The sequence below is a fragment of the Haematobia irritans genome, chromosome 2 (genome assembly GCF_050003625.1).
Source record: "Haematobia irritans isolate KBUSLIRL chromosome 2, ASM5000362v1, whole genome shotgun sequence".
NCBI lineage: Eukaryota > Metazoa > Arthropoda > Insecta > Diptera > Muscidae > Haematobia > Haematobia irritans.
Genome location: NC_134398.1, coordinates 71,267,754 through 71,294,851, shown reverse-complemented (window position 1 = coordinate 71,294,851; position 27,098 = coordinate 71,267,754). Strand labels below are relative to the sequence as shown.

General features: G+C 34.7%; 3 protein-coding genes across 5 annotated transcripts in view; 2 read left to right on the top strand and 1 right to left on the bottom strand.

Moving 5' to 3' along the window:
• Tsp26A (Tetraspanin 26A) overlaps positions 1–12,426 on the top strand; it is a 90,889-nt gene extending 78,463 nt beyond the window's left edge. For all 3 annotated transcript variants that reach the window (XR_012719298.1, XR_012719299.1, XR_012719296.1), the window contains one exon: positions 10,727–12,426. The gene's annotated coding sequence lies outside the window, so the exon portion shown is untranslated. The remainder of the gene's footprint in view (positions 1–10,726) is intronic.
• LOC142224630 (uncharacterized) lies at positions 112–4,137 on the bottom strand. The gene has a single exon (XM_075294412.1). The coding sequence runs from the start codon at positions 4,135–4,137 to the stop codon at positions 112–114; it is 4,026 nt and encodes a 1,341-aa protein (XP_075150527.1).
• An 11,567-nt stretch (positions 12,427–23,993) lies between the features above and the next one.
• Positions 23,994–27,098, top strand: part of Gal (beta galactosidase) — a 32,829-nt gene continuing 29,724 nt past the window's right edge. Inside the window, exon 1 of the mRNA XM_075295248.1 lies at positions 23,994–24,215. Coding sequence (XP_075151363.1) covers positions 24,105–24,215 — 111 coding nt within the window. The 5' untranslated portion in view covers positions 23,994–24,104. The remainder of the gene's footprint in view (positions 24,216–27,098) is intronic.

Below are 27,098 nucleotides of genomic sequence, written 5' to 3'. Positions count from 1 at the left end.
CGATAAGTATCTGAAGTGCGAGTGGTTCTGTAAAAGGAAAAGTTAAAAGTAGTGTTATTATGAATGCGGTCTCTCCCAAAGGGAAGATCGCAGATTATGTGAAAAGTGGCTTTATTGAACGGTGTTATCAGAATTGAAAAACGGTAGGTGACACAACTTTACTATAGGACGGCTAATGAGTCCGGTTGCGGTTCGAACATCCACTATTCGTACTCTACCATCTGGGCCAAAGTGGGTTTGTTCAATGCGACCGAGTCGCCATTCATTTGGGGGAAGCAAATCATCTATTATTACTACTAAGTCTCCCAATTTGATGTTTGGAGTCGATTGCTCCCATTTGTATCGCTTTTGTAGCGATTTGAGATAGTCATTTTTCCATTGTATAGCAAATTGGTGATGTAAAGCTTTAAGCTTTGTCCACCTATTAACGAGTGATAAATTGTCCATACATGCTTCCGGTAACGATAACATCGGAGCGCCTTTTAAAAAGTGACCTGGGGTGAGAGCTGTTAAGTCGGACGGGTCTTCCGAGATCGCACTAATGGGACGAGAGTTAAGAACACCCTCTATTCGAGCTAAAATTGTGGCAAATTGCTCATATGTGAATTTATGAGATCCAGCAACTCTTTTAAAATGGTGTTTGAAGCTTTTCACAGCAGCCTCCCAGAGGCCGCCCATGTGTGGCGCGTGAGGAGGAATAAAACTCCATTCAAACCCATGAGATACGTATTTATCCGAGATGTCATCTGAAGTGCATTTGATAAATTTTGAAAATTCTCTTAGGAGAATTCTACTAGCGCCTACAAAATTACGTCCATTATCTGATACTACCCTTCTGGGTAGGCCTCGCCTCCCAACAAACCGAGCGAAAGTTGCCCCAAATGCTGCTGATGACAAATCGGAACAAGGTTCCAAATGTATGGCCTTCGTGGCGAAGCATACGAAAACTGACACATAACCTTTCACAAGGGGACTCTTTCGCAAATAAGAAGACTTGAGTTCAAAAGGGCCGGCGAAATCAAGACCAGTGACATGAAAGGGTGGTGTAATGGTGCACCTGTCTAATGGTAATGGGGCCATGATTTGAGAACATGGTTTTTGTTTGAAAATTGTACAAGTTTTGCACTTTCGAATAATGGATTTGACTCTGGTTCGTAATCTAGAAATGTAGAATTCGGTCTGAACCATTCTACACATTAGAATACAATCGGCGTGTACTAAAAAACCGTGAAGATGCACCAGGTATAAATAACAAAGCCTGGAATTACCGGATAGAATAATTGGATGGCTTTCACTGTACGGAAGAGAAGAATGGGATAACCGGCCATTAACACGGAGAATGCCTTCTTGGTCGATGAATGGGTTGACATGTCTCAAAGAACTTTCTTTGGGTATAGGAATACTGAGTAAAATAGCGTCGTACTCCTGTTTAAAGTAGCGTTTTTGGCTTAGGATTATTAATCTTCTTTTTACGAATGCGATCTCCTTATGGGTAAGACAGACTGTAGAGTATGAAACATTCCTAAAATTTCTACGATACGTGGAATCATAAAACCGAAACACATATGATAGCACACGGAGTGCCTTTGTATACGATGAAAATCTATCTAAAATATCCCAATGTTCTAAGGAAGCATGCAAGGTTTGCACCTTCTTTGCAGTTTCTGGTGTGGTTACTGGGCTTCGTTTTGGCCAAGTGTCCGGTGGGTTTGCGATCCATGAAGGTCCATTCCACCAAAGTAAATTGTTACACAGGTCTTGCGGCCTACAGCCTCTTGTACCTATATCGGCTGGATTGTCATGTGTAGGTACATGCCGCCACTGAGCTTTGGGAACGAGTGTGTGTATCTTTGATGTGCGATTTGCCACGTAGGTCTCCCAAGACCATGGTGGTTTTGAGAGCCAACCAAGAACGATGGACGAATCTGTCCACAATACAATGTCTGTGTGCTTAAAATCAAATTTGGAAACCACATATTTCACAAGCCTTGCAAGTAACTCTGCTCCATTGAGTTCCAAGCGGGGCAAACATACAGTTTGCAAGGGTGCAACTTTACTCTTGGCAACTAAAAGGTTTGAGAAGACTGTGTAATCCGAGGACTGAATCCTGACATAGACGCATGCACAGTAAGCTGCCTTAGAAGCGTCTGAGAATCCATGAATCTGGACACGATCGGATGGCATATACTGTATCCAACGGGGAATTCGAATTGAGCTTATGTGCTCGAAATCTAAAAGTAATTGTTCCCATGAATGGCAAGAGTCTTTACTTAATGTCTCATCCCATCCTGATCCCTCCAACCACAATTGTTGCATCAAAATTTTGGCTTTTATTATTATTGGTGTTATCCACCCAGCCGGGTCGAAAAGTTGGGCTACCGTTGACAGTACCTTTCTCTTTGTCACTTGCGTGGAATTTTGCACCGGTTTCATAGCATATTCAAAAGAATCTGTTAGGGCATTCCATTTGATGCCAAGTGTTTTTGTCGAACTTGCCTCGCCAAGGCGCAAAAAGTCTAAGTCGTATAAATCTTCCGGTGGTAAATGATCCAAAAGCTGAGAATCGTTGGCTGTAATTTTTTTCAGCGGGAACCCAGCAGAAGATAGGGTTAATATGAGCTGAGATTGCAGTAGCTTGGTTTCATCAATTGAAAAGCCACCTGACAAAATGTCATCAACATATGTCTCTTTTCGCAATATAGACGCTACATTAGGGAACTGTTGCTCACAGTCAGAAGCAAGTTGCTGTAGGGTACGTATGGCTAGATATGGAGCGCAATTTAAGCCAAACGTAACTGTGTTAAGCTGGTAGTCTTTGACAATACCATTGGGAGAGTTTTGGTGTAAAACTCTTTGATATGGGCGATCATTGGGATGTACGAGGATTTGCCTGTACATTTTTTGTATGTCTCCGCAGAAAACATACTTATATTGTCTCCAATTCAGAACCGTAGATATTAAATCGGTCTGGAGCGTAGGTCCCGTTAAGAGAACATCATTTAAGGAAAATCCTGATTTGGATTTTCGGGAGGCATTGAACACAATCCTGACTTTTGTGGTTTTGTGTTCGGGACGCACCACGGCGTGATGAGGAAGATAAAATGAACTATACTTGCCATTCGAAACTATTTCTTTATTGGATGTTTCCTCCATATGCCCTAAAGTAATGTATTCGTTGAGAACCGAATTGTATTCGGTTTGGAGGTCGGAATCTTTGGAAAGTGTTTGCTCCATTCTAGTAAGCTGCCCAAGAGCAAGAAATCGGGATGACCCTAGATATATAGAATCCGGAAATTCTCTCTTGAAAGGCAATCGCACAACATATTTTCCGTCAGATTGACGGGTTGTGGTTTTCGAATAAAGTTCCTCGCAATATTGATCGTCTTCTGAGAGAGGACGCGAAAGTGGGACCTCTTCGCTTTCCCAAAATGTACGTAAAATCTCCTCAAGAGAAGGAGATTCAGATGGGACCACGTTAGTTGTAAAAACATGCACTTCTTCCGCTTCCATGGGGCCACTAAGGACCCATCCGAAAACCGTGTTATATGCGGACGTGTCACCACAGACATTCTTCCTAACACCGTCTATATTTATGAAGCGTTCGGAGTCGTTTCCCAATATGAGATCGATTTGTGCAGATTTGTTGAAGTTTGGATCCGCCAAATCGATATCATGAAGATCGCGTGGATTCGGGACAGTGAAAGATCGAGCTGGTAATCGTTGTGTTACCTTTGGCAGAACTATGGCATTTATCGAGAACTTTAAATCATAACGATACGAGTATAAACAAATTTCGCACTCCTTATTGGCAGTCTGGTTCTGACCACCTATACCAAATATTTCAAATTGAGCCCTTCTTGAGGGAATATGCAAAAGTTGCATGAGTCTCTCCGATACAAATGTTCGCTGTGAGCCCGGGTCTATGAGAGCTCTAACCGTAAATAATTCGCCCCTCAGAACTATCTGAACCAAAGCAGTTCTGAGTAAAATGACTTCACTGTTTGAAGCATAATTTACATGCACCTGGGTGTTTTGGTTCGAAGAAGACGGTTGGTCTTCCGTGGATATCCCATCCGACTGCCCATTATTGTCGGTGGTTCCACGTTCTTTCCCTGCACCAGGCTTATTCGCCACCATACTATCGGATTCATATCTTCTGTTCAAATGCAATAAAGAATGATGAGTTTTATGGCAGATTATGCACGTATTCTTGCTTTTGCATTTCTGCTTAAGATGATTGGGAGAAAGGCAGTTGTTGCACAATTTCCTTTTGAAAGCAAAATCAACCCTTTCCTGTTGAGATAATCTTCGAAATTTCTGACATACCCGTATGGAATGATCGGAATCGCATAATGGGCATGAAAAGCTCAGCTTCTCCTGTGATGAGTATGTCTGAATCCCTTGTGTGTTAGGCGACGCTATACTATATCTATCCTTCGTTGACTTGATACTAGATAATCGCTCGACAATTTCAAATCTGTTAACTAAATTCATCCAGTTGGGACCACATGGGCAACTCAGTATGGGATTTTAGGGATTCTTCCCACAAAGAGAGAGTCTTATCGGGAAGCTTTGTCGAGATTAAGTAAATAAGAATGGGATCCCAATGCTCAGTATCAACTGCCAGAGCTTTAAGGGTTGACAAACAATCATTTACCGTAGATTGTATCCTTTGAATGGAATCGCTCGTTTCAACTGAGGCTACAGGGATATCAAAAAGTATTTTCAGTTGGTTATCAACCAACACGCGTTTGTTCTCATATCTCGACTTCAGAGCTCCCCATGCCAAATCGAAATTTTCATCGCAGAGTGGGTAACGCTTCACTATCGCGCCAGCGGGGCCCTGAGTCTTATTCCTCAGATGATACAATTTTTGGGCCCTTGTTAGTTTTGGGTGGTTTACGTAGACCGCCGTGAACATGTCACGAAAAGACGGCCATTCTTCGTAACCTCCCTTAAAAACTTCGGTGTCACATGGGGGAACCTTGATGTAAATTCCAGAGGACTCAGCCTGTTGATTATCAGTCAAACTAAGTCGTGGACTAGGGAACTCATTTGGGCTTATGGCCAATCTGGATGCCTCACTTCGAGGATTGGACGAAGCTGTGATCTTCATCATATCCAAAAGTCGCGATCTACCCACATAGTAGGTCTCTAAGCATATGTTATAATTAACACTGGCATTTTCCTTAAGATTTTTAGGAGTGTCTAAATCAGGCGATAGCATTACGGTTTCATAGGACATTTGAACCTTACGCCATCTCTGATCCATATCTTCCAATCTCACTTGCAGTAAAGACTCCGTCTGCTCAATGATATTGAGTTTTTCTATGGCAGAACACAAAATGATCATTTGATCACAATCTAATAAAAATTTGTCGTGCTTTAACGACGTTTCCTCTGTGATGGAGGTATGACTCTTTTCCGATGGCTCTGTCATCGTGTTTCCAAACTGGCAGTTGTGACACTAATGAAACAGTCCCCTATGTAACGACTTTCAAAGGAAAGGAAAAAAGGATACAGTAAACTGTCAAACAATGAAATTGATTTGAATTTTAAATTAACCCAATTATTACAAATCACTGTCTCAAGAATATATGTATCCAATAGTCCCATGCAAGGCGACTACCTCAAACAACTAAATTGTCCAGAATTTTAAATAAAACCCCAACTGCCACGAATCGCATTGATTTAAAAATATATGTGTTCAGTCGTTCTATGTAGGTTTAATAATAAACCAATTAAGCAGCGTTAAACCTTCTTTCGCAAGCAAGATTTCTAATGATGGTGCATAGTTTGTTTTCCCGTAGGGTGACTATGAAACCTTTGATACCGGTTCCTAAGAAGCTCCCCTGATATTTCGAGGGCGATATACGAAAATTTAATACAAATAGTCCCCGAGGGCCACAAAGCGAATTTTACCAAAATTTCTCTAGTATTGGCAGTGCGAATTTAAAAGATCTCATATAGTTTTATATAGGGTGACTATGAACCTACAATGGCGATTCTTAAGAAGCCCCTCCCTGATGTTGCGAGGGAGATATACAAAAAACGAATAGTTTCCGAGGTTTTCACCGAATTCCTTAGTAAAATCCCCTTGATATCGAGAGCAAATTTTTACTGGATTTTGTATAGTTTTGTGAAGGGTAACTATGAACCTGTAAGACTGACCGTAACGAAAATTTCCTCTGGTACTGGGAACAAGATTAAAAAAAAATTGGTATAGTTTTGCGTAGGGTAACTATGAACCTATAATACTGATTTTTAACGAAAATTTCTCCGGGTTCTTGGAGCAAGATTTTCAACTAGTGAAGTATAGTTTTGTGTAGGGTGACTATACAACCTGTGCCGTACTACAATTTCCCAGACTAGCGGGACTAAGAGAGGGTTCCATAAATGCGATTTCATTTATTAAGTGAGACCAACAATATGCTCATTTACAACTGATAACGAGAAGTTTAACTTAAATAGAACACTGGTGCATATTCAATAATAATGACCAATGACTACAAGTCCACAGAAATTCTTTAAAATTTTGTTACCACGTATAGAATTGTATATATCAAATTGTAATTTATAATTATTGATTGTATATATATTATATTGATTGTATATATATTATATAATATATATTGCATATATATTCATTAGTATTGTATTTATTAAATTTGTTATCCTCACATAAATATTCGCCGATTTTACTTTGTTATATTCGTTACTGTATTTAGAAAAATTTTATAATTGTAAATAACATTTCCCCTTAAAGTCTGCTTTACGCTTCCATGCATAATTTAATCGCTGTTGTTGAGTTTGTTCAAATAAATAAACTTAAACCATGTTTTTCTTCAATTTCAACACGCAATTTACAGAATCATGTTTTCCCGAGTGCATATATATCACCGTATATATGTCCTTTCCAAGAATAACTTGTACGTGAGAAATCCGAAACACTATACGTGTTCCACTTTCTTGAATGGTATACTCTTGCGATGGTATACTCCTTACTCTTACGATTTGACGATATTGATGCTGTCTTTTAAATTAAATAATTTCTCCTTAGCTATTGCCTTGTAATGTACCGAATAAATTTCTCGAGCGTATTATATGAATGTACTCGTATGTGAACACAAATTTAACACTGTACGTGTTCTCTCTTAAATAAACCTTTGTGGACTACACTCTCTTAAATTTTATTGATTTTGTTTATGTGGTGAAGGGGAAGAGCGCAAGGTCTATGTATGTGTTTAATATTGAGCGTGATAATTTTGTATATTAGAGTGGGTTAGTGCAATAAAAAATTAATAAAAGTTACCTTGGCAATGATGAATTGTTGATAAGTTTTCTTTGCTTTTCATTAAATATTTTTCTATTTTAAGTTTAAACGAACGACATTTTAATTTTCCGTTTTAATTCACTTTTCGTTTTGGTTTTTCGATTTGATAAACATTTTGAAATATTTTCACACTTTCTACTTCCTTGAATAAAACTTATAAACTCATGTGTCTCAGAATTTTAAATTAATGCTGTTTCTTTTCCCGTTTTTTTCTTTTGTTAAATCAGGAGGTGGCAGAAATTAAAGGCAAATTAGCGAAAAGTAAACACAGAAATTATGTAGGCCGTATGTTTTGCAACATCTCATGAGATATAACTTCCCGATTCAGATCTATACTTTTGTGGATGTTTCTCCCACAGTATTTAATAATGTATGTGTACAAAGTAGTACTCATGAGAGATATAGTTATTACACTTTATGGGAACGTTGGAATAGAACGCTAAAAATATTACCATATATGGCTAGAAAGTGAAGCGAAAGATGAATGCAGAAAATTTTAAACTTCAGAAAAGAAGAACGAAATGAATTTAAAGAATAAGGGACATAATAAAAAACTGGTTTGCATGTGTATTTTACAATGCGCTTTCTTAACATGCAACTTGAATATTACGTAATATGCGTATAGCGGAATTTGTGACTTGACAAAATTTTGTATGCTCGTTTCTTCTTTAAAAATTATAACGGTTTACTCTTTTTTGGTTTCCCTTTTTTTGGGTGGACATTAATTTCGGTTTGCCAAGACTGAAAAAGATTATGTAATAATATTTGTAGGTTTTTTACATAATACGGCATTTACAATAAACTTAATTTTAATTGTTTTTCCCGTCTTTTTTTAAGTTTCAAAGTTTTCACTTTCACTTTTGCTTTTTCGATTGTCGATGTTAAAATTTTTCATTATTTAAAATTACATCTTATACTGATTTCGACACAAATCATAGGTAATTCTTATCATAAAATTTTCTGAAAATTATTAATTCTTAATTCGCACTAAACCTCTGCACACGTTTTCAATTTTATACTTTGTTATTTACGCCTTAACCACATAAACTAACAATAATCATCCGATCAATAATTTCAAGCAATTAAGCTTACCGACACCGTGATCATACTGACTTGAGCTTGGGTTGTATCATCTTCGTTTACCTCATTGTTCCTTCTTGTGAGATATTTGCCTCTGCTGCTGAATTCTCTATTTCTCTTTGCGAGAGGACCATGAACAAAACAAGTGGGCTATGGTAACCAGGTTGTAGGGGGGTGACTCCAACTCAGTGAGTGATGGCAGTGATGGAGTGCGGCGAGAAGACTAGACGGTTGTTGTGGACTGTATCATAGGCCTTAGAGACAACCTCACCAGAGAAACGATTTCCTATTTGTGGAAGACAATGTGAGTAACTTGTGGGGATAAATTCTCTCGGGGAATGAGATCAATCCACACAAGTATAAGTACACAAGTAGAGGAGACAGAAAAATAAAACCCAAGTCGATTAGTTCAAGTTAGTGTTTATTGTTGATGATGAAGTTCCTCACCAATGATGTTGATCCGGTTATAGTGGTTAACAAAGAGTGGAAACATTTTAAGTTACAACCTACCAAGAAATCTTTTTAGTACAATTTAATTCATTTTGTTTGACATTTACATTTATGTTCTAAGACTAAAGAGTTCATTTCAAATATTTTCAAACTATAATTTAGAAGTTATTGTAATTCAAAATGGACGTTACATTTTAATTCGAATTTAAATATTCAAATATTTTGATAAGTATAAAGCTGTAGCTTTATACACTATTAATGGAAGGTAGTTTATGCTGGGTTACAACAATAGCATTATGTGTATTAGTCTCTGCATAATTTAAATGTTCTAAATGAGGCGCTATGAGTCTTCTTTGGATTATGGCCTAAGGCAGTATAATTTTGATGCCTAGCTTCCAATATTAACTTAAACGTGTGTCCGGGTTTCTCGCAAAAAAATTTTTTTGGTGGTTCTGGTAGATTTCCTTTAAACACATTATGTAACCTGTTTCTTAATTTGTACATGTCGTAATAGTACTTTTCAATAATGGAATTTAACCCCCCAAGTTTTGAGTTTATCCATAAGTTCCTGTCCAGTCTCCTTTTCTCCAAAGTGAGACATAAGTACGTCTTTTATGTGCGCCCAACTAGTAATAGCACCATGGCTGTATAGCACTTCCCTTGTTTTTTCTATATTTTTTCTATACCGGAATAAAATATTTATATTGCTTTCCTGAAGGCAATATGGATTCTATTTGAGAGAAAAAATCTGGAAGCTCATTCTGATCAGTTCCATCGAACGTAGGAATTTCTATGATACAATTTAACATGAGATTGAATTGTTGTACAATATTTGACTTCATTTTCAGAGAAAGAAAACAATTACAAACAAAAGGAATGAACAATAAGAAAACCGATGTGACTTTTCACGAGGCTGTGTAGGAAAATTTTCAGTTTGTTCCAGGTTTGAACTATAGATTCAAAATTTTGTCGATTGATTTTTGTTCTGACCCTACTTTGAGTGAATAAATTTAATTGGTTGATTGTCAGTTAGAAATTTGAATCTTCTTATATTTTTTGCGAATAAGCGATTTTGGTTAATCTGAGGGTCAGGGTGTCCTGCCAATTGGAGATTACTCATATTTATTTGAATATTATCAACTCCATTGGTTCGAACTAACTGAACACATTTTCTGCAGAGTTTCCTGTTGTTGGTCGATGGAAATTACCCGAATTAATTTCCCTATAATTGTTATAATTATTATCTCTGTAATCATTATTATTATTTCCTTTATAATTATTATATTCTCTATGATAATTGTTTTGCCTATATTGCTCGGAAATTTGTAATTATAGGGATGATACAGATTTTTGTTTGTATAATGGTTAGAGACATTATTATAACATTATATTTTGTCGCATTTATAATTGTCAATATTTTCGTTTAGTTTTTCACAAAAAAATTTGTTCACTAAAAGATTTTGTTGGTTTTTGTTTCTATTTGGTTATTGACACAGGATGTATTACTATCCTGTTCCTTGATTTTCGTTGTTCCGTTTACAATTGAGAGAAAAAATAAAATCCTCTGCGTGCATTTTTATTGTCCTTTTGCAAAATCCTCCTTTTATAATAGCGATTTCTTAATGATGGTGGGACTGTACTCAGAATTGTTTTTTTTTTAGTTTATTGTTGTTTTATTGCGAATAGGACAGTGAATAAACAAAAGATATTTGTATTAATTTTCTTCGTTATTTCCCAATTTGGCATTGACGAAAGGAAAAACAAATGAATTATGTACTCATTACTGCACGCCACTGTATATAGTATTAATGCCAATTTTTTGCAAACATTCAAATATACAATATATCATATCTATAATTTTAGGCATACCTTTATACTAAGCATTATAATTAATTGAAATCTATGAAAAAGAATGCTTTGATAAGACGTTACTACATGAATATTTGCGCAAATTATCAATTGATTTTTTTATTAGTTCCATTTGCGAATTAATCTTGCAATGCAGCTGTGATAAAAAAGAAGTAAGACAAATCTGTTTCTTAATAACTATTCTTCAATTAAATATGTAATATATTTATATAAATATATACAACAAATTAAAATAAATCTCAAAATAAAACAAAGGAAAATCTCAAGTAAAAATCAAAAAATACATTTTGGTAAAAAAGAAGAAATGGGAAAAGTAGTAATAATAAAAGTGTACCAAATGTCTATGTTAACAATTTAATATGCATCATTATGTGGTCGGATCTTTGTTTTTGTTGTTGAATATATGAAAATGGCTTCATTATGATTTTATTTAAAAATAGAAATAATAGCCACGATGTTTATGTGTAAAATGAATCTTGTCATTCCTTCAGTGTTTTATCCTTTTTTTATTAGATATACATTTTAATTATGATTTTTTCAATGTACACATTATTTTGCAAAACTTAGCTTACTTTATATTCTTCCTTAATGTATAAGAATAAGTCCAAAAAATTCCTTATTTTGATAAAATTTAATTTTACAAAAGAAAATCTCCAAATGAAAACTATTTCAATATATGTTTTTTTAGTTTTAGAATATCGTATAATCTTGTATTTACCAATTAATTTTATTGTTTGGTTTAAATGTGTTATTTAAGTCATTTATTGTTTTAATATTTACTTCGAATTCAAGAAATGAATATAATATAAATACAAATGTAGTATGCTAAAGGTGTATATAAGGAATTAAGTGATGTAAACACAGGAAATTATAAATTTTAACAAAAGAGAAATATTTACAATTATTTTGCTTACAACAAATGCTTTACATTTGCTTATTATATAAACTTTTAATTACTGTAAAGCATAGATATAGAAATTTAATAGATTGTAAGTAGAAAGTATTAAAATGTTTTTTATTTTTTATTTTATTTGACATTGAAATTTATTGTGTATCTATAGTTTATATTGTAATTTCAAAGCATTTCTCAATTATTTGGATAATCTCACAATACCTTAGAAAAAATTTACAAGTTAAAGAGCTTAAAGTTATATACAAAGTCAATATGCGACTCATAACGATTTCTCCACATATTATAATTATTATATTTTTCTCAGTGTAATATACATTCATCCTTAAATCTCCTCATTTGGCCAGTAGTTAACAATTAAATTATTTTTCTAATTGCCAGTTTTTTATCCCCCGATTAGTATTTCACCGGTGTATAGACAATTTTTGTATGCGGTCACATTTAGAAATCGGCCCTGAAACTGTTAAATAAGTATAGTATATAAGTACAAAAGTACTTAAACTTATTGCATTTTGAAGTGAGATTTTTCAATGAATTTATAAACATTTTGTAGAACAATTATCTTCCAACAAACACTCTGCCAACAATTTTGAACATTTATTATGGAATGCATACAATTGGACAGATGTTAGCGTATGAAATTATATGTTTAACAATTAAGATACTGTTTAAGTTTTATTATTTCTTCTCATTACATTGCCAAGTATTGTTTTATACAATAATTCAATGAATTTCTATAAGAAAAATAATAATAAAAATTAACCTATGAACAATTAATCAAAAAGCTTTTTTAAATGTGGATGAATCTAGAGATTCTTGTAAGTATGGAGGGATATCAAAGGAAACTCGAATTTTCCAATTTCGGAAAAGGTCTGTAGCAAAATGAAATATTATATAGTTTTAATAACATACATCTATGTAATTTTGAATATTTTTTTAATTTAATTTTGTGAAACATATATATATTTACACCCTAAACCATATAGTGGTCATTAACATATACCCTAAACCACATAGTGGTCAGGGTATGATAACTTTGTTCTGCCAAAAAATGTGCCTACCAGAAATATTGATTTTAGACCCCATAAAATATATACCGATCGACTCAGAATCACCTCCTGAGTCGATCTAGCCCTTGGTGTCCGTCCGTCCGTCCATGTATTTGGTGTTCGCAGAATTCCGGTCGCATTTATTAACCGATTTCGATGAAATTTGGTACAGAGTGTCTTTTTGTCATAAGAACGAACGCTATTGATGTAGCTCCCATATATATGCATCGATTTCGATAAATGGGTTCAGATTGCATTCATTTACTAACCGATCGGAGTCAAATTTGCCACAATTGAATCTAATATACCACCCTTTAACCCTTTCACTACCGAAATAAACCTAATGTTAAAAGCTTTAAATTTTCTTCTGTTTATACTTGTACTAACAGCATGTAGAACAAAAATTGCCATTTTGAAAACCTACCTCAATTACTTCAAGAGATATATGAGCTTGTTCTGAAAACTTGATTCTTGAATTGTGACCAAATGGCCTTACGAAAATAAGCGCTATTTGGCCTATAATATGCTGCAAAGTGTGAGAAAAAATACAAAAAAGAAACCGAAAAAGTATCGGCTATAGTTTTTGTATGAATGTCCATTTACTAGAAACATACAGTAGAAAAATTTTCTCAAATTTTCATATTTTTCGTTTATTGCTAAAGAAGTTTATAAAAATGTATTTTCGACCTCACCAATATGGAAAATATTTATAGCTTATTTAGATGAAAGCCTCTACTTTAAAATAACATCGAGAAATAAATCGAAACTAAGTGGGAAAATAGAATTTGGTGTCTTTTTCGAATGTCCTTCTAAGTGGACATCGGTAGTGAAAGGGTTAAGTGTGCCATTGGCTGATAAGTCCCCGGTCTAACAAAGAAAAACACATTTTTTTGTCAAAATTCGTTTTTATACCCACCACCATAAAATGGTGACGGGGGTATAATAAGTTTGTCATTCCGTTTGTAACACATCGAAATATCGATTTCCGACTATATAAAGTATATATATTCTTGATCAGGGAGAAATTCTAAGACGATATAAGCATGTCCGTCTGTCTGTCTGTCTGTCTGTCTGTCTGTCTGTTGTAACCACGCTACAGCCTTCAATAATGGCGCTATCGTCCCGAAATTTGGCACAGATTCGTTTTTTGTTTGCAGGCAGGTCAAGTTCGAAGATGGGCTATATCGGTCCAAGTTTTGATATAGTCCCCATATAAACCGACCTCCCTATTTGGGGTCTTGGGCCTATAAAAACCGTAGTTTTTATCAGATTTGCCTGAAATTGGAAATCTAGAGGTATTTTGGAACCATAAAGAGGTGTGTCGAAAATGGTCCGTATCGGTCTATGGTTTGGTATAGCCCCCATATAGACCGATCTCCCGATGTTTGCTTCTTGGGCGTCTAGAAACTATATTTACCATCCGATTTGCCTGAAAGTTGAAATCTAGAGGTATTTTGGAACCATAAAGAGGTGTGTCGAAAATGGTCCGTATCAGTCCATGTTTTGGTATAGCCCCCATATAGACCGATCTCTCGATTTTGCTTCTTGGGCGTCTAGAAACTATATTTACCATTCGATTTGCCTGAAATTGGAAATCTAGAGGTATTGTGGGACTATAAAGAGGTGTGTCGAAAATGGTCCGTATCGGTCCATGTTTTGGTATAGCTACCATATAGACCGATCTCCCGATTTTGCTTCTTACGCGTCTAGAAACAGTATTTTCTATCCGATTTGTCTGAAATTGAAAATCTAGAGATATTTTGCGACCATAAAGAGGTGTGTCGAAAATGGTCCGTATCGGTCCATGTTTTGATATAGCCCCCATATAAACCAACCTCCCGATTTGGAGTCTTGGTATAGCCCCCATATAGACCGATCTCCCGATTTTGCTTCTAGGTCTTCTAGAAACTATGTTTACCATCCGATTTGCCTGAAATTTGAAATCTAGAGGTATTTGAGGACCATTTTTTATGGTCCTCAAATGGTGCTCATCGGTCCATGTTTTGGTATAGCCCCCATATAGACTGATCTCCCGATTTTGCGTCTTGGGCTTCTAGAAACTATATTTTCTATCCGATTTTCCTGAAATTGAAATTCTAGAGTTCTTTTGGGACCATAAAAAGGTGTGTCGAAAATAGTGCCCGTCGGTCCATGTTTTGGTATAGCCCCCATATAGACCGATCTCCCGATTTTGGGCTTCTAGAAACTATATTTACCATCCGATTTGCCTGAAATTCTTGAGCTTCTATAAACTTTATTTATTACCCGATTTGCCTGAAATTCGAAATCGAGATGTATTTTTAGACCACTAATAAGTGTGCTGAAATTGAGGTATATCGAGGTCCATTTTTTGGTATAACCCCCATATAGACGGATCTCTCGATTTTTACTTCTTAAGCGTATAGAGACTATATTTTTTAGCCGATTTGTTTGAAATTGAAAGTCTGGAGGTATTTTAAGATCACAAATATGTGAGTAGCAAATGATACCTATCGGTCCATGTTTTGGTATAGCCCCAATATAAATCAATCTCCCGGCTTTATTTCTTGGGCTTCTAGAATCCGTAGTTTTTATACGATTTGCTGGAAATTAATAATCTATAATGAAATTTTAGACAAACGGGATTTCCTTTTCTTATAAAGTATTTTCGTTTATTCAACGGTTATCTCTAAAATTTGTGTCAAAAAACTTTGCTTGTCTTAAATTACGTTTCTCAAAAAAGAAAACACTTCTTTCATGGTCATGAAAATTGCTTGAAACTGAAAGTAGAATTTCCAGATTTAACTCATCGTATTTGTTTAAATAATGGCGGAAAAAATCTACAGATTTAAGATTTCAAATCAAGGCGTAATTTCATCATATACACGGTATGTTTATAATTCTCTAAAACTCAAACAAAATTGGTTCTCATAAATCCAGACTCTGATCTGGTCTTCATAGGTAAAATCTTTAAAGTTTGTCTTCGGGAAAAGACTTGCTTGGGAGAAGATTTGTCATCAAACCCCCTGCAATTTCTATATATTATCAAGTAACCCAATACGACGAAGAGTTTTCAAAGTAAACTATTATATTTGATTCATGGGTATTTAAGATTCGGCCCGGCAAAATTTACTGCTTTATATACTTGTTATTATTCAACATAGTTCCCTTCAAGAGCGATACAACGATTATAACGATCTTCCAATTTTTTTATACCATTTTGGTAGTACTCCTTCGGTTTTGCCTCAAAATATGCCTCAGTTTCGGCGATCACCTCTTCATTGCAGCCAAATTTTTTCCCTGCGAGCATCCTTTTGAGGTCTGAGAACAAGAAAAAGCCGCTGGGGGCCAGATCTGGAGAATACGGTGGGTGTGGAAGCAGTTCGAAGCCCAATTCATGAATTTTTGCCATCGTTCTCAATGACTTGTGGCACGGTGCGTTGTCTTGGTGGAACAACACTTTTTTCTCCTTCATATGGGGCCGTTTTGCCGCGATTTCGACCTTCAAACGATCCAATAACGCCATATAATAGTCACTGTTGATGGTTTTTCCCTTCTCAAGATAATCGATAAAAATTATTCCATGCGCATCCCAAAAAACAGAGGCCATTACTTTGCCAGCGGACTTTTGAGTCTTTCCACGCTTCGGAGACGGTTCACCGGTCGCTGTCCACTCAGCCGACTGTCGATTGGACTCAGAAGTGTAGTGATGGAGCCATGTTTCATATATTGTCACATATCGACGGAAAAACTCGGGTGTATTACGAGTTAACAGCTGCAAACACCGCTCAGAATCATCAACACGTTGTTGTTTTTGGTCAAATGTGAGCTCGCGCGGCACCCATTTTGCACAGAGCTTCCGCATATCCAAATATTGATGAATTATATGACCAACACGTTCCTTTGATATCTTTAAGGCCTCTGCTATCTCGATCAACTTCATTTTACGGTCATTCAAAATCATTTTGTGGATTTTTTGATGTTTTCGTCGGTAACCACCTCTTTCGGGCGTTCACCGCCCTCCGTGCTCATTTCACCACGCTTGAATTTTGCATACCAATCAATTATTGTTGATTTCCCTGGGGCAGAGTCCGGAAACTCATTATAAAGCCAAGTTTTTGCTTCCACCGTATTTTTTCCCTTCAGAAAACAGTATTTTATCAAAACACGAAAGATGCGGCTTCTTTAAAATAAAGACATTTTTTACGGACCTCCCTGGCTTTAAATCTAGGATCGATAAAATTAAAATTGGCTACAGATCTCATTCACGAATTTTTATTTTCTGTTTGCGATATATTAATAAAGGTATTCATGTACAACAAATTTCCCTTTCAAAATCCAAATTACGCCAAGTACTTCAAAGTAAAAACTGTTTTCTTAATGCTAAAAAAAACTTTAAACCAAACATGCAAATTCTTAAAATAAGTCTTAGCCTATATTTGAAGCGTTTTCATCTTAAATTTAAAAATTCAATATGTCAGTTGAGTCAAAGACGATTTCTTTAAATTAAAAATGTTTTTCTTTATTTTAAAGAACATTTGCCTTACTTCAAAGATCTACAACTTCAACAGAGGGACGCAAAATTTCAAGATTTGTGTCCTAAATTTAATGAAAAAAAAATTTGAAGCAAGGATTATAAACTTTATTTTTATTAAAATGCCATTATTTTAAAGAATTTGTCCTTACCATTGCCTAAATTTCGAGTACTAAAATTTAGGTTGCATAATCTTCCATATTAGGTCAATATTTTGTTCAATGTAGTTAGACTTACATGTAGCTATTACATAAATATATTTCCCAATTTTCACAAATTTTGATTTATTACCCACACCAATTTAGCGATTTCATCTTTTTTAATAATGGACTCAATATTAGTGGCATACTAACTCTGCACTGAAAAAAAAATATTTACGTGATATTAACAGGTTGGCTGATAAGTCCCCGGTCTGACACGTCGCGTCGCTAGTATTAAATGCATTTTATTTTTATATAGTACCAACCTTCAAACGATTCGTGTCAAAATTTGACGTCTGTAAGTCAATTAGTTTGTGAGATAGAGCGTCTTTTGTGAAGCAACTTTTGTTATTGTGAAAAAAATGGAAAAAAAGGAATTTCGTGTTTTGATAAAATACTGTTTTCTGAAGGGAAAAACTACGGTGGAAGCAAAAACTTGGCTTGATAATGAGTTTCCGGACTCTGCCCCAAATCAACAATAATTGATTGGTATGCAAAATTCAAGAGTGGTGAAATGAGCACGGAGGACGGTGAACGCAGTGGACGCCCGAAAGAGATGGTTACCGACGAAAACATCAAAAAAATCCACAAAATGATTTTGAATGGCCGTAAAATGAAGTTGATCGAGATAGCAGAGGCCGTAAAAAATATCAAAGGAACGTGTTGGTCATATCATTCATCAATATTTGGATATGCGGAAGCTCTGTGCAAAATGGGTGCCGCGCGAGCTCACATTTGACCAAAAACAACAACGTGTTGATGATTCTGAGCGGTGTTTGCAGCTGTTAACTCGTAACATACCCGAGTTTTTCCGTCGTTATGTGATAATGGATGAAACATGGCTCCATCACTACACTCCTGAGTCCAATCGACAGTCGGCTGAGTGGACAGCGACCGGTGAACCGTCTCCGAAGCGTGGAAAGACTCAAAAGTCCGCTGGCAAAGTAATGACCTCTGTTTTTAGGGAGCCACCGTGGTGCAATGGTTAGCATGCCCGCCTTGCATACACAAGGTCGTGGGTTCGATTCCTGCTACGACCTAACACCAAAAAGTTTTTCAGCGGTGGATTATCCCACCTCAGTAATGCAGGTGACATTTCTGAGGGTTTCAAAGCTTCTCTAAGTGGTTTCACTGGAATGTGGAACGCCGTTCGGACTCGGCTATAAAAAGGAGGTCCCTTGTCATTGAGCTTAACATGGAATCGGGCAGCACTCAGTGATAAGAGAGAAGTTCACCACTGTGGTATCACAATGGACTGAATAGTCTAAGTGAGCCTGATACATCGGGCTGCCACATAACCTAACCTAACCTAGGGATGCGCATGGAATAATTTTTATCGATTATCTTGAGAAGGGAAAAACCATCAACAGTGACTATTATATGGCGTTATTGGATCGTTTGAAGGTCGAAATCGCGGCAAAACGGTCCCAGATGAAGAAGAAAAAAGTGTTGTACCACCAAGACAACGCACCGTGCCACAAGTCATTGAGAACGATGGCAAAAATTCATGAATTGGGCTTCGAATTGCTTCCCCACCCACCGTATTCTCCAGATCTGGCCCCCAGCGGCGTTTTCTTGTTCTCAGACCTCAAAAGGATGCTCGCAGGGAAAAAGTTTGGCTGCAATGAAGAGGTGATCGCCGAAACTGAGGTCTATTTTGAGGCAAACCGAAGGAATCAAAAAATTGGAAGGTCGTTATAATCGTTGTATCGCTCTTGAAGGGAAGTATGTTGAATAATAAAAACGAATTTTGACAATAAAATGTGTTGTTCTTTGTTAGACCGGGGACTTATCAGCCAACCTGTTAAAGATCACGCAACCTAAATTTTAGGATGCGAAATTTACAAAATATTAAGGACCAATTTCTTTAAAATAATCAAATTTTAATTAAAATAAAGTTTATAATCTTTGCTTCAAAAAAATTTCATAAAACACAAATATTTTTAATTTTTCGTCCTTCCGTTAAAGTCGCATGCCTTTGAACCAGGGATCCGGAGCGGAGCGGAGCGGAGCGTGGAGCGGAGCGGAGCGTGGAGCGGAGCGGAGCAAGCCCTTTTTTTGCCGGAGCGGGAGCGGCATTTCTAAAATCCGGAGCGGAGCGGAAGCGGAGCGGTTTCCAAATGAGAAACCGCTCCGCTCCGAATAAAATATTACTTGAATGAAATGTGTAACTTTGAAATTACACTGTGTAGGTAATTTCAAATTTAGCTAGTACTTAGCGTAGTGTGAGTAAACGTTTAAAATGTACGATATGTATTTTTGTACGTACGTACATTGGGGAAAACACAACGTGTTTTTTAGTAATTGTTTTCAAAAACGGCAAATGTCAAAATATATATCTAGTATGTGTTGTAAAAGTAACAACAGTACTTTCGATCAATTTCATCCCGTATTACTACAAAGATGTTTGTAATGAACGTCAAATAAATGCAATTAAACGATCTTATTTATATTTAATTTTTTTGTTTTCTACACTGAAAAAAATATTGTCGTGAAGTCAAAGATTCCATGTCCTTAGAATAAGAATGCAAATTTTGCTTAACATGGAAGACGCATTTCTCAAAATAAAGTTTTTTTTCTTTTCCAAAAGGCAATAAACTTTTGAATGAAGTTGTAATGTCCTTATAATTAAGTGATTTTACTTAAAAATGTGTATCATAACATGAAAGATAAAATTTTTGAGGTAAGGTCAACGTGACTTTAATAATTAAGAAAAATTCTTTAAAATTAATAAAATTGTCTTTAAATTTGTTTCCTTTTTGCATCTTGCCTACAAAGCAAAAAATCGTTAAAAAATAAGACATGTTTTCCAACACTTTATTTTAAAGACGCTTTTTACTTGAAACATAGCATAATTTCTACTGGAAGTCGAGTCTTAATATGGAAAAAAATAACAACTGACGAAAAAAATCTAAAAAAATGAAAAATTAACATTTGCTTCCTAGAAGCAAGTACATAACCCGCAAATTTTGAAAGAGAATTACGTCTTTAAAGTATTCTTACTTGTATTCTCCGCTTCTTTGGCTCGGAATTAATACCCAAACTGTTAAAGTAAAGACAAAATCTTTGGAACCCGGCATGCTTTTTTTCATTCACATTTGCTTTACTATTGTACTATATCCTAGTATTCTCTTATTTCTGATATTAGTTCTCGAAAATTTAATTAAAATTATGGATAGTTTCAATTTTGGTTGAAAAATGTGCGCATATACATTTATTATACAATAAAGGGGAAAAAAGCGAAATTAGGTAACACTAGATCTGAGTAAGAATATTCGTAGGTATACCACGGACTGATGTCGATGGAGGTTGTTGCAAACATAAACATACACACACACATTACAAATATAACAAAACCTCTTCTCTACGTCTGTTGCAAAACAAAAAAAAAAAAACTTTCAGAGAGTAGTTACTTCTACTCTGTGTATAGACTTTCAATTCCAATCAGCGTTGCTGTTTTGGTCCGATCGGGCTAAAATTGGTCCAAAAGATTTCTAATTTTTAAATTTGGTCCGATTGTCGGACCAAACAGAATTTGGTCCATTTTGGTCCATTTTCATAAATTTGGTTTCTATCACATATTAAATAGTAGATAGTGCACCGCAAATAATATTGTCGGGAGGCCAAATATTTCACATGCTTAAAATACGAATATGAATTTTGCTTAGAATAGAAGACGTATTTCTCTGAAAAAAAGTTTTTCCTTGTCTAAATTTTTCAATGAAGTCTGTCTGTCCTTATAGCTAAGTGATTCGACATAAAAATGTGTATCCTAACATGAATGCAAATTTCGTTTTAATGAAGTCAAAATGGATTTAATATTTCTGAAAAAATCTTCAAAATTAATAAAATATTTCAACACATTGTTTTAAAGTCATTATACCCTAAACCACATAGTGGTTAGGGTATAATAAGTTTGATCTGCCAAAAAATGTGCCTACAAGAAATATTGATTTTAGACCCCATAAAATATATACCGATCGACTCAGAATCACCTCCTGAGTCGATCTAGCGCTTGGCGTCCGTCCGTCCATCCGTCCGTCTGTCCATGTATTTGTTGTTCACAGGATTTCGGTCGCAATTATTAACCGATTTTGATGAAATTTGGTACAGGGAGTTTTTTTTGGGCACAAGGACGAACGTTATTGAATTTGGAAGAAATCGGATCAAATTTAGATATAGCTCCCATATATATGTATCGCCCGATTTCGACAAATGGGTTCACGTCGCACTTTTTTTACTAACCGATCGTCGTCAAATTTACCACAAAATAATCTTCTGTATCACCCTTTAAGTCTGAAAATTTCATCGAAATCGGTTCAGATTTAGATATAGGTCCCATATATATGTATTGCCCGATTTTGTCAAATTAGGTCATAAAACCCTTATTTATCAACCGATCTTACTCAAAGTTGGCGAAATGTAATCTTCTATAGCACTAACTATATGTGCAAAAAAATCATCGAAATCGGTTCAGATTTAGCTATAGCTCCCATATATGTACCGCCCGATTTTTCTAAATAAAATAAAACTCAATTGAACAAATAATTCAATGTTTGTACTATAATTTTCTCGAAGAGGAGCGGAGCGGAGCGATTTTTTTTTTCTCGGAGCGGAGCGGTTTTTTTTTCTCCGGAGCGGGAGCGGAGCGGAGCGAAAAAAATGGACCGCTCCGGATCCCTGCTTTGAACTAAGGCTAATTTTCCTAAAAGTAAAGGAACGCATTTTTCATTAAAAGAAATTGTCCTTAAATTAACTGAAATATTGAGACTTTAGATTTAAGATAAAAACGCTTGAAATATAGGCTAAGACTTATTTTGAGGATTTAACGTCTTTGGTTCAAAGTTTTTTGGTATTAAGAAAACAGTTTTTACTTTGAAGTATCTGTTATAATTTGGATTTTTGAACTGACATTTGTTTGTACGTGAGTACCTTTATTAATAAACCGCGAAAAGAGAATGAAAATGTGATTGTGTTACTTGTGGATGCCGATATTTTGAATCCTAGGATCGTCGGTTCTCATCCCCCCACTTACTCGGCCCTTCGGAACGCATCTTTTGCACACCTTAGTGAGAGCAATTCTCAACAAAAAACAGATATTACCATTCAAAAATAGGATTATGCTCTTGAAACATGTTTGCGATTATCCTATTTCTTCTCCGAGTCGATGTAAAAGATCGCATTAGGCTCTTGAAACATGTTTGCGGTGTCCATATTCCTTCTCTGTGTCTATATGGAACACCGTACCGCATTAGGCTCTTGAAACATGTTTGCGGTGTCCATATTCCTTCTCTGTGTCTATATGGAACACCGTACCTATGTGTGCCCCGGAACCGACACGATGTTTTTTATGTCCTGATTAAATTGAATTCAAATTAAATGATATATAATTTAAGTAAATTTAAATTGGTCTACATTAATTTCAATTTTGTAAATGTTTTAATTTAAACAATTCAGAATTAAATTGAACCAATAAAAAGATGCACATCAACCATGGAGGGAAATTAAATTTTTGTGGTGGTTAAAGTTTTAGGTTTGTTTCATTGTTTAACAGCCGTTACTTTCATAGAACGTTTCTGTGCCAATTCATTGTCTTACAAAAACCTCTTGGAATTCTATGCACACTGAAAAAAATATTGTCGTGAGGTCAAAGATCTCATGTCTTTAAAATACGAATACAAATTTTGCTTAGCATAGAAGACGCATTTCTCTGAAATAAAGTTATTTTCCTTCTCCAAAAGTCGATAAACTTTTCAATGAAGTCGTATTGTCCTTATAATTAAGTGATTTGACTTAAAAATGGGTATCTTAACATGAAAGAAAAAATTTATAGGCTAAGGTCAACTTGACTTTAATAATTCAGAAAAATTCTTTAAATTTAATGAAATTGTTTTTAAATTTGTTGTCTTTTTGCATCTTCACTACAAAGCAAAAAATCGTTCAAATATAGGACATGTTTTTCAAAACTTTATTTTAAAAAGTTTTTTACTTCAAACATAGCATAATTTCTACTGGAAGTCGAGTCTTAATTTGGAAAATAAAGTTGCTATTAACTCGTTTTTAAAGGACTTTGATAGCATATGAAGAAAAAAAGCTGAGAAAGCGAAAAATTAAAATTTGCTTCCTAGAAGCAAGTACACAAAACCTAAATTTAAAAGAGAATTGTGTCTTAAAAGTATCCTTACTTGTATTCTCCGCTTCTTTGGCTCGGAATCAATACCAAATTTTTTAAAATAAAGACAAAATCTTTGGAACCGAGTATGCTTTTTTTTCAGTGCAATATAAACTATTATCAAAAAAAAAAAAAATACAGCAATTAAGTATGTAAATGTTGCACAGGTATCTTATCAGTGCTAAAAGTTTAAAGCCTCAATACTCCAAATAAGTGCAATCTTATTGCGTTCAAGTGTTTCTTTTAACGCCAAATCTATAGAAGAAATTATTCATATTATTGTCATTGTAAAGTACATGATTTATGACTATTATTGAATTTTATTGTACACCGCAAGTTAACCTCACGGACAATACCAAACTAGACATCATCGTAACCTTTTTATTGTCCAAATTATCAGTCCAATCTATAAGTCGCGCACCATAAATCAAAATAACCAAAAATAAAACAAAACTTAGCTTTGAATTCATTAAGAAAGCTCAACTAAAGCTTTTCACATTGCAGCGAACGGTAGCTGTCTTTCGAAATATGAGAATAAAATGCAGAGACATTTTAGCCATGGCAGTGTCCGGACTTGTAGGGGCATTAATTGTGGTCTTAATTGGTAGTCTTGTGCTACGGTATACGGGAGCAGATGAAGTAAGTGAAGGAGAAACCTTCCAAACTACCCGGTTTAGTAAGATTTCTTTTTGTTTTCTGTGGTGAATTCGATCAAAATTTTGTTTTGGATATTATTTTGGCTACGAAATCAAAACAACGATTTTCTGTTACTTTAGTATGTCATTGAGATTGCAGTGAAGTGGTTAAAACTTAAAGCAAAAAGATTAAAGAGTCAAATGGAAACGACGGTACTTATTGGTGATAGTGAAATTGAAATTGTGCAAGAGGATGTCAATCAAACAAGAATTATTTATTGAATATATAGTACACTGAAAATATATCACAAACAGAGAATTAATATGTATATCATGATCAAATTCAAAGTGTAAAATAATATTCGGCTAGTGAACTTATACTCAATAAAAAAATTGGAAGAAAATATTTTGCTTTGCAAATTAAAAGGACAGGATCATAATCAAAAATATTATAACATTGAAGAAAATATTTTTCCCAATGAAGAGTATATGACTGCGTTGTGATGGTCTTTGATGGTCTCAAAGAACAAAAAAATAATGATCTGAAAAGATGCGAGTATTTTCACAGAAAACAAATTTATCCAAATTAAAATATTTTTGTCTTATAGAAATGGAAATTTGTTTTGACACAAATTTGTCGTCGAAATATGACACCAATTAAACTAAAAGTAATGTCGACAAGTGAGTAGCAGGCTAACGCTTTGCCCTTGTGAGAATTATGCTTAAAACCAACTTATGAATTTGACAACGGTCGGTAACCCTATTTAGGTGCAATTGCTACCCAGAATAAAAAGTAAACAGCTTTATGGGAAAAATTAACTATCTCGTGCAAAACTTTGAACAAAAATTGTTCTCCATATTTTGAAATGACCACAATGTGTGGTTAAACGAAGGAGAAAGTAATATCCTGGTGTACTTTTTAATTGCAATTCACAAAATTACACCCTCTCATAGAAGAAAAATGAATGAAATGAACTCATATGAGAAAAATGATTGAATATGGATTTTAACCATACAGTAGTTCATTTTTACTACTTTAGGAATCGTACGGAAATTTGTATCCTCCTTTACAGTGTAGAGTAAATTTATTTGTACGGTCATTGAACTTTACAACTACATCTAGTTCATAACATTTTTGAGATATAATGTGGCGGTAGGCGAAAAAATGTTCCGCGGCGAACAAATACAAAACAAAGGTACACTGAAAAAAATATTGACCTAATATGGAAACTAACGCAATGTTTGTCCTTAACATTCTTTAAAATAATGACATTTTAATTAAAAGAAAGTTTATAATCCTTGCTTCAAAAATTTTTTTCATTAAATTTAGGACACAAATCTTGAAATTTTGCGTCTCTCTGCTTAAGTTGTAGATCTTTTCCTTAAAATAAAGAAGAACATTTTTAATTTAAAGATATAATGCATTTGGACGTCAATTGCCTGTTTCGGTATCAGGCTAACATGAAATATTGAAGAAAATATTTTTTCCCAATGAAGAGTATATGACTGCGTTGTGAAATTTGATGGTCTCAAAGAACAAAAAAATAAAGATCTGAAAAGATGCGAGTATTTTCACAGAAAACAAATTTATCCAAATTAAAATATTTTTGTTAGAAATGGAAAGTTGTTTTGACACCAATTTTGCGTTGAAATATGACACCAATTAAACTAAAAGTAATGTCGACAAGTGAGTAGCAGGCTAACGCTTTGCCCTTGTGAGAATTATACCTAAACCAACTTATGAATTTGACTACGGTCGCTAACCATATTTAGGTGCAATTGCTACCCAGAATAAAAAGTAAACAGCTTTATGGGAAAAAATTAACTATCTCGTGCAAAAATTTGAACAAAAATTGTTCTCCATATTTTGAAATGTCCACAATGTGTGGTTAAAACAAGGAGAAAGTTATATCCTGGTGTACTTTTTAATTGCAATTCACAAAATTACACCCTCTCATAGAAGAAAAATGAACCAAAAGTAAAGAATCATTAGGATTTTAACCATACAGTAGTTCATTTTTACTACTTTAGGAATCGTACGAAAATTTGTATCCTCCTTTACAGTGTACAGTAAATTTATTTGTACGGTCATTGAACTTTATAACTACTTCTAGTTCATAACATTTTTGAGATATAGTGTGGCGGTAGGCGAAAAAATATTTCGCGGCGGACAAATACAAAACAAAGGTACACTGAAAAAAATATTGACCTAATATGGAAAATTTTAGGACTCGAAATTTACGCAATGTTTGTCCTTAACAATCTTTAAAATATTGACATTTTAATTAAAAGAAAGTTTATAATCCTTGCTTCAAAAATTTTTTTCATTAAATTTAGGACTCAAATCTAGACATTTTCCGTCTCTCTGCTGAAGTTGTAGATCTTTTCCTTAAAATAAAGAAAAACATTTTTAATTTAAAGAAATCATCTTTAACTCAAATGACATATTGAATTTTTAAATTTAAGATAAAATCGCTTCAAATATAGGCTAAGCCTTATTTTAAGGATTTGCATCTTTGGTTTAAAGTTTTTTTTTAGCATTAAGAAAACTGTTTTTATTTTTAAGTACCTGGCATAATTCGGATTTTGAAATTGGAATTTGTTTGTACAAGTTAATACGAAATATATTGTACGTAACCATAATTAATTGTATTTCATAAATTCATAGAATTTCATTTTCATTTGCTTCACCCATGCCCCATGCAAGTGTTGCAAAACTAAACATTTCGTTTCTCATATTGAATCTTTGAAATTCCGGGAATATTGCAAACCATAGAGCAACTCCTCGTTGCAGCTTCAATAGTGCCAACATCGCACTTTTAGCGTACGAATCACAAATAGATCAGACAAGGCATCCTTTATCAAACATTTTGTATTTCAATTTTTA

Bases quoted from the DNA above. Each gene is read 5' to 3' on its own strand.
- LOC142224630 (XM_075294412.1), bottom strand. From the start codon at position 4,137: ATGGTGGCGAATAAGCCTGGTGCAGGGAAAGAACGTGGAACCACCGAC.